Source organism: Cololabis saira, chromosome 5 (genome assembly GCF_033807715.1).
Source record: "Cololabis saira isolate AMF1-May2022 chromosome 5, fColSai1.1, whole genome shotgun sequence".
Classification (NCBI taxonomy): Eukaryota; Metazoa; Chordata; class Actinopteri; order Beloniformes; family Belonidae; genus Cololabis; species Cololabis saira.
Window position 1 is genome coordinate 46,842,833 of NC_084591.1, and position 19,888 is coordinate 46,862,720.

Here is a 19,888-nt window from a genome sequence, read left to right on the forward strand (position 1 = left end):
GTGAAAACAAAAACATCCACAAAAAGCATATTAATGATCAAAACAACACAAAACAGCCATGTAATGTCAGTGGCATTTAAACTACACGATATGCAGCAAAAATGCCAACATAAATGGATAGCTTCTCAAAGTAAACCTGTTAAAAATCGCAGCAGCAGTTCTTAACCTCATCAGTGTAACACAGCAGTGTGAGGAGCTGATTAATGACCTACGGAAGCCCAGGAGGGACAGAAAGAGGGCACAGCCAAAAAGGTTGTTTCCTCAAGAGACGCAAATAAAAATAACAATAAAATAAAACAACTAATTGAGATAAAATTCACAAATATTCAACAAAATGAATAAATGATAAATAAAATCCCCCAAAAAGTGCATTTTCCAACTCTGTTCCACGCAGACAACACAGGCTTCCCTAAACCAAGACGCTTCAGCAACTGCCTATTTACATCCTGACACAAGCAGGTCAACTTCTGGTGTTGTTGAAAAGTTAAACCTCAAAACTCAAACTCCTTTACCACCATGAAGAAAATCAAGTTGTCTGACATGGTTTTATTTTACTGGTACCTTTTAGCAGTCGCCCCTAAAGGTATCAGCCAGACTCTAGGGATCAAGTCTTGTCCAGCATGTTTTAGTCTCTGCCTGCAGTCCCGGGAGAGTTCTCTGAACAGAACCAGGCCGCTTTGAGTCATGCTGCCACATAATCAGGCCTTATCTCACTGGATAACATTTCCTTTTTAGTCTATTTAAAGACTGAATGTTTTGACAAGTATTTGTGGTCGTTAGAGTCATATCCACACTCTGATGTTTGTCGCACATATTTAATCCTATATTTCCTCCCGACTGCAGGTGGTGGACTTCATGGTGTCTCTGCTCCAGAGGGCGTGTGTGGGGCTGGAGCAGGACCGTGGGTCGAGAGCTGGGAACCCCGTAGAGAGTCAGACGCTGAGCCTGGGGATCAGCCTGGTGGCCACGCTGCTGTCAGGTCCTCAGGTAGGTACACCTCCCTCTGCTGCATCTGCACAGCAGCAGATGCAGATGTTCATGACAGACTGGATTCTAATGACAGTCAATGCAGTCAAAGCAAATTTGACTATTTTGCTAATTTTAAGAATTCTAGTCTAATTAATAAGCGTTCAAAACAAAAAAAAACTCACAGAAGCCTCTTGTTTATACGGAAGAATATTAGGGCCATGCAGGAGAAAAAATATTTGAGAGGGGAAAAAAAAAATTTTATTGTGCACTTCGAGAAAAAAGTGGAAATGTCGAGAAAAAAGTCGAAATACAGTTTTGAGAAAAAAAGTCGAAATGTCGAGAATAATGTTGAAATACAATTTCGAGAAAAGAGTCGAAATTTCGCCTTTTTTCTCGACATTTCAACTTTTTTCTCGAAATTGTGCTTCAACATTAATCTCGACATTTCAACCTTTTTCTCAACATTTCAACTTTTTTCTCGAGGTGCATAATGAAAAAAAAATCATATTTTTTTATTATTTTTATTTTTCTCCTGCCTGGCCTTAATACTCTTCCGTATGTTTCCATTCCCAGCTCAATCCTGAGGATTATTCGTCTCTGCGGAGACTGCTTCCCCCTCTGGAGCTGCTGTCCCGGCTGCACCCGGAGCAGCTCATCCAGGAGCTGGCGTCCAGTCTCAGGGCAGTTATCGCCACACACGGGGCCTACCGGGGGGAAAATCTTCCTGCTGCTGCTGCTGCTCAGGGCTCCAGACACCCGGAAACACCCAAGAGCAACCCCCAGACGCCCGTCACCCCCCACAGCAGACTCCCAGCACCCCCAGGGGCGTCTCTGAGCGGAGACCGGCAGAGCTCCGGCACTGACCCCGGCACCCCAGCGCCTTTTTCAGATTGGCTCCTGGAGGCCTGTGATCCCAACGTCCCAACGAGAGCGTACGCCCTCAGAATGCTGACCCGAATGGTCCAGGAGAAGGAACCGGAGGCCGTCCAGGCCCAGGAGAAAGTCCTGACGGTTCGTGGCTTTGGGAAGACCTTTTTGTTTTTGTGTTTTTTTTGTCTTGAGTGTCATGTTCCCAGAATGTAACATTTAAGGCAGGGGTCAGGAACCTTTTTGACTAAGAGAGCCATGAAAGCAAAACATTTGGAAATTTATTTCAGTGAGAGCCATATAATATATTTAAAAAGTGAATTCAACAAAAATTCAGTATAATAATAATAATAATAATAATAATTTTCAATTTTATTTATAGAGTGCTTTAAAAAAATCTAAGACGCTTCAGACACAAAGATAAAACATCGAGATCAATAAAATTAAAAATTAAAAACCACAGGATAAAAAAAAGATAAAGAGATAAAGGATAAGAAACAAATGACACATTAAAAGCTGTTCTGAAGAGGTGAGTTTTGAGATGTGATTTGAAAGTGGGTAAGTCTGTGCTGTGAGCGTGTCGAAGTGCTGCTTTACATTCGACCGTTTCACCGATGTAATTTTGTCATTGCAAATTAGACACACCGCAGAACCTGCTCTCTCCACAAAGGTGAATTCTTCGGTCCATTCCACCTGAAATGTACGATACTCGTCATCTATTTATTTTTTCACCATCTTTTCAATTACCGTATTTTTGCGACCCGCGCATACAAACGTCTTTTTTTTTTTTTTTTAAATGAGCCTAATGACGCAATGCGCCCATTGTATTATTGTAAGGCGTACGTAATTGAGGCCATCAATAGAACTTTAAAGGGGGAAGGGGGGCGCGTGAATTGCCCGTGATTGCCTCGGCCTTGCTACCGAGAAGGAGACACGGATCCCGGGGGAGCTGCGCCGCGGAGGTTCTGGGAGCCGTACGCTGTGACCGGAAGAGCCATATATGGCTCGTGAGTAGGGATGGGCGGTATGGACTAAAAAATGTATCACGATCATTTCTGGCATTTATCCCGATAACAATAAAAATGACGATAAAAAAACCTAAACTAACTAAACTACACCAATTAAATATAAAAATCCTGGGCTAAAAAACAATTAAATTAGTACACCTGTACTGCAAAAGTTTGTTCTTTCTTTCTTTCTTTCTTTCTTTCTTTCTTTCTTTCTTTCTTTCTTTCTTTCTTTCTTTCTTTCTTTCTTTCTTTCTTTCTTTCTTTCTTTCTTTCTTTCTTTCTTTCTTTCTTTCTTTCTTTCTTTCTTTCTTTCTTTCTTTCAGGCTAATTCCTTCCTTCCTTCCTTCCTTCCTTCCTTCCTTCCTTCCTTCCTTCCTTCCTTCCTTCCTTCCTTCCTTCCTTCCTTCCTTCCTTCCTTCCTTCCTTCCTTCCATAAATCAGCTTTACACAAAAACGTCATCAACAGGAATTTATCGTTTTTATCGTGAGATGACAAATTCTTACCGTGGGGAATTTTTTTGACGGTTTATCGTGAACGGTAAAATATCACCCATTCCTACTCGTGAGACATAGGTTCCCGACCCCTGATTTAAAGGCTTAAGAAAAACAAGCAACTAATTATTTATTCGGTTCAATTTAGCTTCATCTATACGGCGCCTAATCATGACAAATGTAATCTCGTCCAGTCGTCCAGGTCTGTCACTGCTTTGTTAGTTTGACCAGCAGCAGGAGGGAAGTGACCTGTTACTGCAGAGTGAACTACGGCTCCCTCAATGGGACACATTTAAGATACTCGCGCATTTTGCCACTCATAATTAATTGCGTTAATTTTCATAACGCATTAATTAACTGTGTAATGAATTAATCTAATTAACGCGCTAAACTGACAATAGTTTGAAGCTTAATCTTAAAGGTAGAAAGGGTGTGTTCTGCTTAGAAAACAGGGATCCCTGAGCTCTTTGACCTCGCCTGCTTTAGGAGGCCCAGCGGTGCTGGAGATCCATCCCAGTCTCCAGGGTCATGGTTTATAAATCAGCCAGTTGAACTTCTTCCCCAGACTGGTCCTGCGGGTCTCTCAGGGCTTGTTAAGGCCAAGATCAAGAAAGGAAAGCATTTACAATTCTCTTTCATCAGAAGCCCCTGCTGAAGCAGCAACCCCCCTCCCCCAGTATTGATTTTATCTTTGTCATGTCACAGTCAGGTTGAGATTCCTGAGTCTGCACAGAACAATATGTCCTGGGAAACTCCACACTGCAAAAACTCAAAATCTTACCAGGAATATTTGTCTTATTTCTTGTTAAAATGTCTCATTTTTAGTCAAAAAATCTGATTACACTTAAAACAAGAGTCATTACCAGAAAAATAACTTATTTGACAATTTTCACCTGTTTCAAGTAGACTTACACTTGAAATAAGTAGAAAAAGATTTATCTTCTCATTACCAGCAAAAAAATCTTGTTCTACTGGCAGATTTTTCTACTTATTTTAAGTGAAAATCTACTTGAAACAGGTGAAAATTGTTGTTTTTTCCAGTGATGAGTCTTGTTTTAAGTGTAATGAGATTTTATTTTTACTAAAAATGAGACATTTTAACTAGAAATAAGACAAATATTCCTGGTAAGATTGTGAGTTTTTGCAGTGCAACCCCATAGACCTCTGATCCTCATGTGTTTTATTCCCTTTGATCGCCAATCTTAATGTCCACGGTGCAGACTGTGTCGGTATTGATCGTTTATGGTTTTGCTGCTGGGACTTTTCTTTTCAATAATAATCTGCAGTGCAAAGATAAACCCCCCCCTGATGGTTGTGTCCTCTCCAGCTCTTCTTGGAAAACCTGGAGCATGAAGACTCATTTGTCTACTTGTCAGCCATTCAAGGTAAAGATGAATGGCTGCTGCAGACGTACATGACTGAAGTACGTAGATGAGTTTGTGGACTGATTCTCCGCTCCCTTTAGGCCTGGCTGCACTAGCCGACTCCTACCCAGACCGGATCCTGGACCGGCTCCTGACCGACTTCCAGCCAGGACCTTCTCTCTCTCCGTCCAGCCGGGAGCGCTCGCTGGAGACCCGGCTGAAGGTCGGGGAGGTGCTGATGCGGGCCAGCAGGGCCATGGGTGAGCAGCCACGACGGGGGTTCATGTTTGTGTGTGTGGAAGTTTGATAAGCCTCCGAGGAACCGTCAGTTCTGGAGACAAAATAAATAAAACTCTTGGCCGGTTAACCCTTGTACTGTCTCTGGGTCAAAATGACCTCATTCTCCTGTTCCTTCTTTACTCCCGCTCTCTCCTTCCTTCCTTCCTTCCTTCCTTCCTTCCTTCCTTCCTTCCTTCCTTCCTTCCTTCCTTCCTTCCTTCCTTCCTTCCTTCCTTCCTTCCTTCCTTCCTTCCTTCCTTTCTTCCTTCCTTCCTTCCTTCCTTCCTTCCTTCTTTTCACCCTTCCTTCCTTCCTTCCTTTCTTCCTTCCTTCCTTCCTTCCTTCCTTCCTTCCTTCCTTCTTTTCACCCTTCCTTCCTTCCTTCCTTTTTCCCTTCCTTCCTTCTTTCATCCTGCTCTCTCCTTCCTTCTTCACTTCCTCTTTTCTTCCTTCCTTCTTTCCGTGTTTTCTTCCTTCCTTCCTTCCTTCCTTCCTTCCTTCCTTCCTTCCTTCCTTCCTTCTTCCGTTCCTCCTTCCTTGACCCGAAGACAGCACAAGGGTTAAAGGTATTGTGACATAATTTTTAACATGCTTTTAACACTATTAAAAGTCTTGGCCAATATCCCTCAAATGTGTCTAAAAGGGTGTAACAAGAAAAACTTCACTCTAGTACTCCATTCCTGGCTTTTTATTACAGTGTTTTTTTGCGCCGTGAAAAACGGGTCCTTTTCCCCCTTTCCTGTCAATCATTGCCCCGCTCCTCCTCCAAACCTCCTCCAACCAACCGCTACACACTTCTGCCAGCGTCTCCACACACGCGCGCACACCGACCACAAACACCGACACACAGCCCAGACAGGGCGACTACAGCCCGGGGATGAAGTCCAACCGGGACCAGAGGACCGGGACCGCAGCTCCCCGCGAGCAATACGCTCACAGCGGCGTCGGAGAGTTAAGCCGGGAGCGACAGGCGAAGCATGCACGGAAAAGCAGCAGGGCGAACCACAGCAAACAATCATAAAAATAAAGGCATGCAAGCAGGACTGTCTCCTTATCTTAAGTCCAGTCGGTGGCCGCGGGTCTTCTCAGCAGTTTTCCTCCGGTGATTAGAACAGAAGAGGCTCTAAACAGCTCCGTCTTAAGCCTGATTTATGGTTCCGCATTAAATCGACGCAGAGCCTACGCCGTAGGGTTCAGCGTACGGTGCACGTCGCCGCGTAACCCTACGCCGTAGGCTCTGCGTCGGTGTAACGCGGAACCATAAATCAGCCTTTATGGTGCGCTGGAGAGGAGAGGAGGCAGGGAGCTGGGTGGAGGGGGCGGTGATTTAGCGGGCCCTGACGTCACGGCCCGCCACCAAACCATGTGCGCCGTTTTTGCACAGTTATGCGGAAAATCCCAGAAAGCACACAATACACTGAATGTTAAAAGTTCGTTGTTTTTTGGGTGTAATTGATGTCAAGACACCCAACAAAACACAAAAAATCAAGAAAAATTTGTTTTTCATGTCACAATACCTTTAAAGATCAGTTCATAATTTTTGGATATTATTACTGCTTTCATACAGTCGGGCAAAAAAGTATTTAGTCAGACACCAGTTGTGCAAGTTCTCCCACTTAAAAAGATGAGAAAGGCCTGTCATTTTCATCACAGATAAATCTCAACTATGAGAGACAAAATGAAAAAAAATAATCCAGAAAATCACATTGTCTGATTTTTAAAGAATGTATTTGAAAATTATAGTGTAAAATAAGTATTTGGTCAGTAACAAAAGTTCACCTCAATACTTTGTTATAAACCCTTTGTTGGCAATGACAGAGGTCAAATGTTTTTTGTAAGTCTTCACAAGGTTTTCTACACTGTTGCTGGTATTTTGGTCCGTGATCTCCTCTAGAGCAGTGATTGGTCCGTTCCTCCATGATCTCCTCTAGAGCAGTGATTGGTCCGTTCCTCCATGATCTCCTCTAGAGCAGTGATTGGTCCGTTCCTCCATGATCTCCTCTAGAGCAGTGATTGGTCCGTTCCTCCATGATCTCCTCTAGAGCAGTGATTGGTCCGTTCCTCCATGATCTCCTCTAGAGCAGTGATGTTTTGGGGCTGTCGCTGGGAAACACGGACTTTAACTCCCTCCAAAGATTTTCTATGGGGTTGAGATCTGGAGACTGGCTAGAACACTCCAGGACCTTGAAATGTTTCTTATGAAGCCACTCCTTTGTTGCCGGGGTGATGTGTTTGGATCATTGTCCTGCTGAAAGATCCAGCCATGTTTCATCTTCAATGGATGATGGAAGGAGGTTTTCACTCTAAATCTCACCATTCATGGCCCCATTCATTCTTTCCCTACACGGATCAGTCGTCCTGGTCCCTTTACAGAAAAACATCCCCAGAGTTGTTTCTACCAAAAAGTTCTATTTTGGTTATATCTGACCGTATAACATTCTCCCAATCCTCTTCTGCATCATCCAAATGTTCTCTAGCAAACTTCAGATACTATATTTTCAATCACAACAAGAGGGGTATACTGTACATACATAGAACACAAAACTCCCACATCTCAACTTACAATAAAAAATGAAGTCAGTCAAAGTCCAAACACACCAAGACATATTTCATAGTGCTATAATCATGCCACAAATTCTAATCATTGCACTCATTGAAAATACCAGATAGTACTACCATATCAATGACTCTGAAATAATAATTAAATGGTTAAATAATATTCCTACCATACTTCATGATGAAGGGGACATATAAAAAAAAAGGATGGAAACACTTAATGTCATTGTTTTCTTATCCTAAGCTGGGGATGGTCCGTTAAAGAACCAAAATGATATCCAAACATAACCCTCAAAACAAAACCAAAAACCTAACAAAACAAACAGACATAAACGGTGGGAAAAACCCCACTTAAAACAAACAAGACAACAAAACAACACAAACCATTGCACTCAGGTCTTATCGTTGTCACTATGCCCAGGAATTTACCAATGAATTCAGTAAAAATCCATGTTGTTAACCATGTTGAGAGGGGGCGTTGACGTCTCTGGCCTCAGTGGCATCTTGGATGGAGCATCACATAATAAAAACATGTATTGTTTTAAAGTAATCAGTTTTCCTGATCTTTTATGAAGGAAATGGGTGCTGTGTGCTCTGAACCAAAACGCTCCTTACTAGTACAACACTGTATGAGCACTCTGTGTAAAGGTCATAGATAGATAGATAGATAGATAGATAGATAGATAGATAGATAGATAGATAGATAGATAGATAGATAGATAGATAGATAGATAGATAGATAGATAGATAGATAGATACCTTTATTTGCCACTGTATCAGGACACAATTAAATTACAACTGCCCAGTCCAGTAGTATTAAAAAAAATCATTTTTCTTCTTTTTTTCTCTTTTTTTATTTTTCTTCTTTTTTTCTTCTTTTTTCCTTTTTTCTCTTTTTTTCTTCCTTTTTCCTTTCCTTTTTAATCTCGACATTTCAACTTTTTTCTCTACATTTCAACTTTTTTCTCCACATTTCGACTTTCGCCATTTGCCTTCATTCTAAGGCTTATACAAGACTTTTCATTTTTTGTGGCTCCAGACTTTTTTGTGTTTTTGGTCCAATATGGCTCTTTCAACATTTTGGGTTGCCGACCCCTGGACTAGACTCATCCAAGATGCCAAACCACATAATAAAGACATGGCTGAGGAACAAGAGGCTGCACAGTCCCGCCCTCTGCCAGGCTCTGATTAGTAAATAAGACTGCTCTCTACAGCAGTCGTCTGGCTGAGTTAATGCTCCGTACATGAATGTCTGCTCTGTGCTGGTTCCTGGTTTACTCCCAGTCGCTGGCATATCTCACTCTCACAGTCCTGCCAGCTCCTGCAGCGTGTCAACGATACTCCACGTAGGGAAGGGAGGAGCTCTGAGCCAGAGGATGTTCCCACCACGGAAAAAGTAAATTCACATTACCAATACTATTATTTCCACGTGGGAAAGGGAGGTTGTGCAGGATGTGGGCGTCTGTAAGGAGCGTTGCATCAGTTTTCCCAGGTGTGCTGCACGTCAGGGTGTGCAGTTGGGATTCTCCCTCTCATCATGTCTGTCAGGACTGAGAGCAGCTGAACTCCCAGAGGGGTCACCCAGGTCCAGCTGACTGGACGGGCTGCCCTGTGTGTGTTTCTGGGCTGTAACACACACACACACACACACACACACACACACACACACACACACACACACACACTGCTGCACGGTGCTTGGCCGGAGCAGCTGCCGTCCACTCTGTTCTTTGTGCGTCAGTAGAAGGACCAGTGTGGGCGACAAACACAGCTGCTGTTAAAGTAGAAACAGTAATAGTCTTTAGTCCACATTTAAGTTAATCATCCCTCTCATTGTTTCTCAAACTTCTGCCTTTTTGATCATGTTACTGAACTGTTTTGCAGTTTAAAGTTTAGATTTCTGTGTTTCACCTGCTCCTTCACATCTAATTCACACAAATTGCTTGTTGACAGACATGTACAGACCTTAATGAGTGTGTTTACATGGGAAGTTTAATTCCTCTTTAATTCAGAATTAAAATTAAATCAGATTTAAAATGAGTAAAAATGACCATATAAACACCTAATTCCGAATGAAAATGGCCATTCTGAATTAAACTTTCCGAAGTAAGTGGCTGGTTTATTCCGATTCTAAATCCAAATAGGAACAGGAATGAAGGGTTAGGAATAAGGGATACCTTATTTGTAGAGCTGGGTATCGATTCAAATGTCAAGAATCGATTCGATTCCGATTCTTAAGATTCAGAATCGATATCACCATTTGATTCGATTCGATATTGATTTGGGTTAATGTTGCCTGGATTGGACTGTAAAATAACTATTGAAATAATAATTTCACAATAATTATTGTGAAATAACTAAGAAATAAATAACTCAAATAGGCATTTCAATATCCATTTAAAGTGCAAAAAAAAGAAAGAAATTGCAACAGCTCAAGCAGTAAACAAATTATTTTAGCTTGTCTGATTTATTCTGTCACCAGACACAGCTGCACATGAAGCACCTGCATTTTTCAGGTATTTCATGACAAACCGTGTCCGATAACAGAGAAACCAAACAAGCTATAGTAAATATAGATAATATGAACTAATATAACATTTAGAAATTTAAGCTGAAATGTCCAGCATTTTCTCTAAAGAAAAGTTCATTTAGTTCAGGAGTTTTCAAAACTACTGGGATTAAAGTTCACCAGGCAAAAATGTAATGATGGGGGGAAATTATTTATTTTTTTAATCAATCTTTAGACATACAAATCGATTTTTAGGAATTAATATGAAAATCGATTTTGAATCAGAAAATCGATTTTTTTCAACACAGGCCTACTTATTTGTCACGTCTGGTGTATGGTGTGGACCCAAACGCAGGAGAGCAGGAGGCAGGAGTTGCAAAAACCAAGGATTTATTCCAGAAAAGGAAAAAACAAAGCGCTGCTTGGCAGGATCAAAACAGGGATAAAAAAAAAGACTGGAGCAAAACAGGCAGGAAACATGGAGGATAACACAGTACGGACTGACAGGGAACAAGGGAATGACAACACCAGATATACTCAGGGGATAACGAGACACGACGAGACACAGGTGCAGACAATCAGGGCAGATGGGACACAGGCGGGGCAAAACAGAAACTGAAAGGCTGGGGGGAATGTCAAACCCTTACATTATTAAAACCCGGAGCAAATAGCAGGCAGGAAGGTATCTCACCCACCCGTTTGGCTGAAGATAAAGCCAAGAGCAGAGCAGTCTTAAGTGACACTGCTGTCATTGGTCTGTCTCCAACAGACGGGGTAGTTGGATCGCTGAGAGCGCTCTCCTATAGGCTGAGATACCTCACTACATTATCAGAGAGCCGTGGTTACGTAAGTAACCTAACGTTTTATGTGATCTACCTCAGAGGTACGAAAAATGCAGAAATATGTGAAAATGAATCTGGGAAAGTTGGATAATCCTGCTCAGTGTTTGGTCTGTGATGTCATTGTGGCCTGCACATGTTCACAACTCACTGTGACATGTTTTCAGACTTGGATGGCCCCAAAAACAAAATCTCTTTTCCAAGAGTGACCTAACCAAGACGGCAGCAGAAACAGTGTTACAACAGCGAAAAAAACAACAACAAACAGCAGTCACACACTATAGTCAGGGACACAAATAACATACAACATAAACTCAGGAACATGACAGGTCCGTATAATGTAAAACCTTTCAGTACTATTCGATTAAAAACAATCACACTGGCCAAGAGAACTAGTTTCTCGATCCTTTAACCAACATGGAGAACATCCTGTGAGCGTAGGTTGTAAGGATTAGCGTCTCTACACATGTATGAACATAGATAAGTAGGAACCAGCCCAAGAAGAGATTTATATATAAAAACTAACCATGGAGAAAGTCTCCGGGCAGATAAAGATGGACAATTGGCAGTTGCATAGAAAGTGCAGTGAATAAACAACAAGTCTCCATAATCCAGTAAAGGAACGGAAGTGGTTGATATCAAATATTTCCTAACTTGCACGGAAAAAAAAACAAGACTTGTTTCTAAAGAAGAAACCCAATTTCATCTTAAGTTTGGATACAAGTTTTTCTATGTGTGCTTCTCATCAATGACAATTCCTAAATACTTATATGTTGTGAGCAGTTAATACTTTAGGAATGTTCAATGGTAACCGTTTGCCATTTGAAAATAACTTTTAACACTTTTGATCTACCTGCATTTAGTACCAGTTTGAGTTAAGTCAGATGGGAACAACATGAAAAGCAGACTGCAAGAATTCACTCTAAAGTATAAAGGAAAATATGTTGTATCTGCCTTTTTAATAACTACGTATACTGTCTCTGATAGAACTTGTGACGCCCTCTGTTTGCATAATCAGACTTAGGGCCAGTCCCAACCCCCCCCCTAGTCCTACTTTTCAGTCCTACCCCTAAATTTTGTGCGTTCCCGTGAGGGTAGTGGTGTCCCAATTCCTCTTTGCATGTAGGGGGAGTGGGGATAACGAGGGCTAGTGTGTATGAATCTAGCCCTTCAGAGTGAGGGTGATGCTGACTCGCTGACCGAGGGCCTGAGAAAATTTCCCAGAATGCTTTACGTCATCATTTGCAGACTGAATCAAACAAAAAAACATGGCGGACATTTCTCATTTTTTAGTGAATAAAATCAATATTTTGAGTTAGTTTCTGCATAAAATTGCGTTTTGATTACATTTCTAGCGAGAAATATATATTTTACTTTCATAATATTCACTCAGTGAATGTACATAATCACTCACTTGCTCGTTGTTGCAAAGTTTTTTCAGATCTCGCCAGAATAAAAGCTGATTTATGGTTCCGCGTTACACGCAGAGCATACGGCGTACGGTGCGCGTTGCCGCGTAACCTACGCCGTAGGCTCTGCGTCGATTTAACGTGGAACCATAATTAAGGCTTAACGTCCCACCACGCCTGTCACCTGTAAACCTGCTGGTTACGAGAGTTTCTCCACATGGCGCGGCTTGAATGGCCTACATATTGTAGATAATAGTATTTTAAAAAAGTTTCCTTATGTGTTTGCGTGTTTTTGCCCACCTTCTATGTGAAGCTGCAACGTTTTCAACCTGATCTCACAAAAATCCGTGAAATTCCCAGGACCGCTTACGTACCCGAACATAAACCACGCAGTGTAAGTGGTGTCCCAATCCCTAGGGAGGATTACAAAGCCCTACCCCTTGTGGCTTCATTTTTAGGGTGAAGTGGTAGTGGGTGAGGGTTAGTGGTAGAAAGTAGGGTGAACATTGGATTGGCCCTTAAACTGTATTCTCATCTTTTTTCTGCAGGAGAACTGGCCCCCCACCTGGGCCGTCCTCTGCTGGGAGCTTTCCTGCAGGGGACCCGGGACCCGGACCAGAGCGTCCGAGCCAGCAGTCTGTCCAACCTGGGAGAGCTCTGTCAGAGACTGGACTACTCTCTGGGGCCGCTGGCTCAGGAGGTGAGAACATGTGTGGTCCTGAAACAACCAGTCTGGACTGTCCTCAGCTTCACTCACCGGCCACTTTATATACACGTATCACTTTATTAGGTACAGCAGGTATATCTAAGGAACTGGCCGATGAGTTTACATAAAGGTACTGGAAGTAATCAGACTTATTGGTCTCTGTTACAAAATCAGATTATAAATCTGAAGAAACGGGACAGGAGTGAAAGCACCCTTAGTAACAAAGATGCAGTACAACAGCTCCGCAGCACGGTGGTTTAGTGGTTAGCACTGTTGCCTCACAGCAAGAAGGTTCCCGGTTCGACTCCCAGGCCCAGCAGGGTCTTTCTGTGTGGAGTTTGCATGTTCTCCCCGTGTTGCGTGGGTTTTCTCCGGTTACTCCGGCTTCCTCCCACAGTCCAAAAACATGCATGCTAGGTTAATTGATCATTCTAAATTGCCCGTAGGTGTGAGTGTGAGTGTATCTGGTTGTTTGTGGGGACTGCGGGCTAAAACCTGGTGTATTTACACTGCTTAATGTAGTGTTCATGAATATGCATTGTCCCATCTAAATATCTAAATCAAATAAATAAACTTCAAGCATGTATTTACACTAGCTCTCACAGCAGCTGGTTTCAGAGGGTGGAGTCAGGTACTGAACTCCACCCATCCCCTAGGTGTTTTCAGGACTGTCTCAGAAAATTAGAATATTGTGATGAAGTCCTTTATTTTCTGTAATGCAATTACAAAAACAAAAATGTCATACATTCTGGATTCATTACAAATCAACTGAAATATTGCAAGCCTTTTATTATTTTAATATTGCTGATCATGGTTTACAGCTTAAGAAAACTCAAATATCCTATCTCAAAAAATTAGAATATTCTGAAAATCCATAATCAGCAATATTAAAATAATAAAAGGCTTGCAATATTTCAGTTGATTTGTAATGAATCCAGAATGTATGACATTTTTGTTTTTTTAATTGCATTACAGAAAATAAAGGACTTCATCACAATATTCTAATTTTCTGAGACAGTCCTGTACATGTATTTGACCTGTTTCCTGCAGGGTGTTTTTATTACTTGTGTCTCTGAATGTGTTTTGTCGCGGTGCAGGTCAGCTCGTGTCTGACGGCTCTGATAAAGACGGAGAAGGAAGCGGAGGTGAGGAGAGCTGCCGTCCACGTGATTGCTCTGCTGCTCAGAGGCCTCAGCGACAAAACCACCCAGGTACTGCACACACTGGCCGGGTTTGACGTGATAAAACACACGCCGATGCTACACCTGCCTCTAAAGCCCTTCGCTCAACATCAGTGGTTTTTATATGTGCTATATAGGCAAGGCAAGTTTATTTGTATAGCACCATTCAACACAAGGTCATTCAAAGTGCTTTACATCAACATTAAAAGCTGCAAGACACAATTAAAACATAAATAACAAATAAAATGATAAGAAAAGAGCTAAAATAATTAAAAGCACAAGTTGTTGAAAAGTTTCTATACGTTTCTCTAAGTTTCTATACGGTCAAAATGTACAAAGACCGGGTCAAATACAGGATTACAAAGTAATCTGTGCCGATTCGTGCGGTGAATCAGACCAATTTGACAATTCTACGTCACAATGCCTGCATTCAGGGCTTATCCATAACTGTGCGAGGTTTTCAAAAATCAAGAGTATTTAATTTAAGATTACGCTTAAATAACAAATAAAATGAAATAAAATGATAAGATATAAATAGATCTGACTATTTCCACCTCATTAATGACTCCAATACAATACCACACTTAGTACAAAATACAATACTGCACACATACCAGGCACATGGAAACACACAGGGCAAAGACTAAATATTAGTGAGAGTACTTATTTATTGCATTTAAATTGCTCAACGCCTGTGAAATTTATTACATTTATTTTTTCTAACGATGTTATAATATTTAATACATTAATTCATTCAGCAGGAATTTTTATCCGAAGTAACTTACAAGTGAGAAAGAGAATCAAACCTGCAACCTTCTATTCTAATATTCTAATCTCATGGCTGCTTTTCAATGTGCTGATTTATAGTTAAACTACAGCTAAATGTTTGCAAAAAATACATTTGAATACAATTTGTTTTAAAAGTACAGTAAAAAAATATATATATGTTCTGCTAAATGACCTAAAAATAAATGATAAACGGTAGAAATTGTTAGATATTGAACAAATGGTGTCATCTAGTTGTAGATAGATAGATTTGTGGAAAGTGATGTAAAATGTAAAAGATACATTGTTGAAATAGTGATGCACCGTGTTTAAAACGTTTAAGTGAACTGACAGCATTAAAGACCAGTTATCAAAGTTTTGTTATAAAAAAGGAACAAAATGTGTCTCGCTCTTATCTTTATTACTTTGCTAATTAAATGGTGCAAACTAGTCTGTGGTTCAGACGGAATTAATGGAAAATGGTAGACATTGGCCACGGTTACATGATGTTTTTTAATTCAGAATTGAATTATTCAGAATTAAACTATTTTCCTTCCAGTTTACATGGAAATAGTAATTCTGAATTGAGGTTTAGATGGAAAACACGTTTGATGGTCTTTCTCCAATTCCTCTCCAGGTCTGGGGGTTGGGAAGGTTCTGATTGGATAGGGGGGGGACCGGAAGTTAAACTACCGGAAGAAAAAAGAACTTAGCCGCTACAACTTTGAAAAGCTCACAATTCTGATGTTTCCTGTTTCCATCTGTTCTTTTAATATTTCCAGGTCTTCCAAGCTATTTATTAAATAAATGGTCTCTGCTCACAGCAGCAGTAGCAGCTGTTACCATGGTAACAGCAGCAGTAGCAGCACCGCTCTGCTCTTTCCCGTTTATTCTGGCTGAGACAAGATGACATTATATAATATTATTATATACGAATATTATAATATTAATATTATATAATAATAAAATTATTATACTTAATATTATACTTATGACATATACATATCACTTAGCAACCAAACACCGCTGCATTGCATTGTGGGAAGTTTCTGCTAGTGTCCATCAATCATGGATGTATTATAGAACTGGATGGTATACCAAAAATGGCCGCCCATTCATTTCCATGCATTCTGCTCAGCCAGCGCATACGCCGAAAACATTTCTGACTTCCTGGTTTACTTCCTGGTACACGGGCCCATAGAGCATGCGCAGTTGAGTCACCTCCCATGATGCTCTGGGGCCTCCCATCATGCCCCGGGGCAATGACGCGAATATTAATATAATATTAATATAATATATGAATTCATGTATATTATTACATGTATAGTATTACATATATTATTAATGTATTAATATAATATAATTACATAATATATATTAATATAAACATCCGTGGAATGCACGGACACGGCTGTGACGTCAGCCGTGACGTCACGCCCAGAAAGAGACTTTTCTTTGACTTTTCTGGCCGTTATAAAACATTTTTGACGGATATAAAGTCCATGACTTAAAAATATAGAATACAAAGATTAGTAATTGCCGCTGATTACAGCTGGAGGTTCCTGTGAACAGTTTTAGAGGCTTCTCTTTTACTATTGCGGTCTATGGGAAAAAAGCTTTCTGGGCCCCATGGGATTTTTTGTTGCAGTACCGCGGCTGGCCACTGGGAAAAATCGGCGTGCCTGCTGAGTGCGAGATTCGGGTGCTGCCATCAATCCACACTAATAAATTTCTCCAGAATGAGTATGGATAGTACATACTATTGAGTACGTACTAATGTTTCGGACACACTAAAAAATCTTGCATACTCATTTTGCTACTCATTAAGGTGGAAGTAGAATGGAATTAAATTTAATTCAAAATGGCCATTTTCATTCTGAATTAGGTGTTTACATGGTAATTTTTACTCATTTTAAATCGGATTTAATTTTAATTCTGAATTAAAGAGGAATTAAACTTCCCATGTAAACACACTGAATGTGTATGTAAAGGAATGTATAAGTTGCCGATACTGAAATAAAAACTAAGTTAAAGGAACCAAACAGAAGCTGCTGTAGCTGCTGCCCTGTACTTGAGAGCAGTCCCACCCCCCCATGAGACCAGGCCCTGGTCCTTAGATCCTGTCAGTTTCCCACACTTGAAATGAAACGCACCTTTAATTACCTCAATTTGAGCTACTGGTCCAGACCTGAACCTTCTAACCTGCAAGTGAAACTGTGTTTGACAGATTTACAACATCTCACCTTGATTTCATGTTTGTGATCACACTGCAGTTGCTCATCTTCCTGCTGGTATTTAGAGGTATTAAGTGGAATCCACTATCGGAACAATCCAGAGTTGAGTTATATTTGTCCTGCTGGTATTTGGACGGAGTGGTTTAGTTGGAGGCGTGTTTGTGAGATGGAGAGGCTGTTGTTAGAGTTCCTGACAGGTCCTGTAATCCAGTCCCAGCTCCGCCGTGCTCGTCTCCACCATTACAGACCTAATGTCGGCTTCTCACTCAGACCACTGAGGTGAAACTTTGAACTCACTCTTTAAAGACACTCCAGTTTTTTCCCTTTGTCACAGTATTGCATCTCCTGATGTCTCTACTCCAGTGTTGCTCATTTATAGTTGATCATAGCATCATCTGTGTTCATCATTAAAGAGGAAGTTCGGTTTTTTACAACCTGGACCTTATTTCTGGCATTTTTTATGGTCGTATACTCACCCAGGCAAGTTTGGTGTCATTTGGAGTCCTTCGGAAGATATTAGGAGTTTTTTGCGAGCCGCTTCTCCATATAATGGTAGTGAACGGGGCACAGCGGGACACAGACGATGCAGCGTCTAAATAACACATGATTGCCGCGAAACTCTTTAATTTCTTTTATGAATCACTAGATCTGCTTCCAGGACCTGTTGTCTACATCCGGGGCTGTGTGTGTAACAAATAAATCCGTTTGTAAACAAGAACTCTGAACTCATGACGTCATCTCTGTGCGCCCATCCCAGACACAGCTCCGTGTACAGCTGGAGTTCACTACTGTTAGTTTACTGTTAGTTATTTGAAACATGTCTGAATATTTGTCAAATTCTGAGGTTGTGGACGACGACTTTGAATATGATGGACGTCCTTACCGTTTTGAGGCAGAGTATACGGCTGAAGAGCTCACTGAACGGAAGACAGAGTGCGCGCACAAAACCCACCATCCCCACTGTGAAGCATGGTGGTGGTAGCATTATGCTGTGGGGATGTTTCTCAGCAGCCGGACCTGGAAGGCTTGTAAAGATTGAGGGCAGAATGAATGCTGCAAAATACACCGAAATCCTGGGGGACAATCCTATTCAGTCTGCAAGAGAACTACGGCTTGGGAGAAGATTTATTTTCCAGCAAGACAATGATCCAAAGCATACTGCAAAAGCTACACAGGAATGGTTAAAAAAGAACCAGGTTAATGTTCTGGAGTGGCCAAGTCAAAGCCCAGACCTCAATCCTATAGAGAATTTGTGGCTGGACTTGAAAAGGGCTGTTCATGCCCGATACCCGGGCAACCTGACAGAGCTTGAGCAGTTTTGCAAGGAAGAATGGAGCAAAATTGCTGTGGGCAGATGTACAAGACTGATTGAGACTTATCCACACAGACTCACTGCTGTGATTGCAGCCAAAGGTGCATCTACAAAATACTGACTTGAAGGGGGTGAATAATTATGAAAACAATTATATTTCTTTATATATTTTTATTTCATTGACATTACTTTGTAGAAATCTGTTTTCACTTTGACATTGAAGAGTTTTTTCCAATAAATTTTTGTGTTAAAAAAGCCAAATTTTATTGACCAGGATTGATTTATGAAAGCACTAAAGGGGTAAAACATCCAAGGGGGTGAATACTTATGATAGGCACTGTATGTATATGTATAGCTTCATGTTAATATGTACTTGATCTATGATCTAATATGTACTATGAATCTCAATATAATACTAGTATTCATATGTTGCATAACTACAGTCACATAATTGATGCAACAGCTGAAAAAACAGTTTTAATAACACTAACCCAAATCTATCGGAATCGGATCCAATAAAAGCTTCATCTGTGCATCATGTTTACACTGCAAAATCAACCAAGATATAAGACTCATATTCCTAAATCTTGTCAATGTGTCTTATATCAAGCAAAAATAACTCTGCCAATGGGGTAAAAAAAAAAAAGTTTCTTGACTAGAATCCTTAAAACTAGCAAATAATGTTGCCCCTCAACAAAAAGTAACACACATTTTCTTGAAACAAGGTTTTTACTTTCTTAGAAGTGAGTTTTTGCCATGTAGAAGATCACAAGGTTCAATATCACTGCTTTAATGTGATTGTTTTTTTTTTTTGTTTTTTTTTTAAAGAAAGTATGTTTTTATGTAGTGGCTGTAATGAAGCTCTGAGACGAATGCTGGTTGATGCCAATTTTATGTATAAATAAAGTAGTCAAAGATTACTTTAAGTAATTTAATTGATTTAAAGTAATCTAAGATTACAAATCAGTGGTCTCCAACCTTTTCTGAACCGCGGACCGGTTTAATGTCTGACAATATTTTCACGGCCCAATCTAAAGGTGTAGTTGATAAAATCTAAATAAAATGACAAGATCGGCATTAAAAACTGTGGTATTTTCCCTATAGTAGTGATAAAAATGAAAGCGGCAAGCAGCGATGAACAACCCCTTGCACTCACGGCCACCTCCCCCCCTTAAGCATATCAGAAATGACACCACCCACGACTCTCTATGTCAAACCATTCAAAAGTTATGGCAGAGAAAAGTATTCTAGGGGGCGCTGTTGAGCCGTTAGGTCACGCCCATTAATGCAAACCATGAAATATCAAATTTATCGCCAGGCCTGGCTTGTGTGCAAAATTTGGTGACTTTTGGGGAACTATCAAATATGGACCAATCAGATGAAGGTTGGGCGCGCT

The 19,888-nt window shown here is 40.8% G+C and overlaps 1 protein-coding gene across 1 annotated transcript in view; it reads left to right on the plus strand.

Annotated features, from left to right (window-relative positions):
• tango6 (transport and golgi organization 6 homolog (Drosophila)) overlaps positions 1-19,888 on the plus strand; it is a 43,482-nt gene that overhangs the window by 20,735 nt on the left and 2,859 nt on the right. The window contains exons 12-17 of the mRNA XM_061722299.1: positions 844-987; positions 1,543-1,980; positions 4,666-4,723; positions 4,804-4,962; positions 12,843-12,994; positions 14,098-14,211. Of these exons, the coding sequence (XP_061578283.1) occupies positions 844-987; positions 1,543-1,980; positions 4,666-4,723; positions 4,804-4,962; positions 12,843-12,994; positions 14,098-14,211 (1,065 nt within the window). The remainder of the gene's footprint in view (positions 1-843; positions 988-1,542; positions 1,981-4,665; positions 4,724-4,803; positions 4,963-12,842; positions 12,995-14,097; positions 14,212-19,888) is intronic.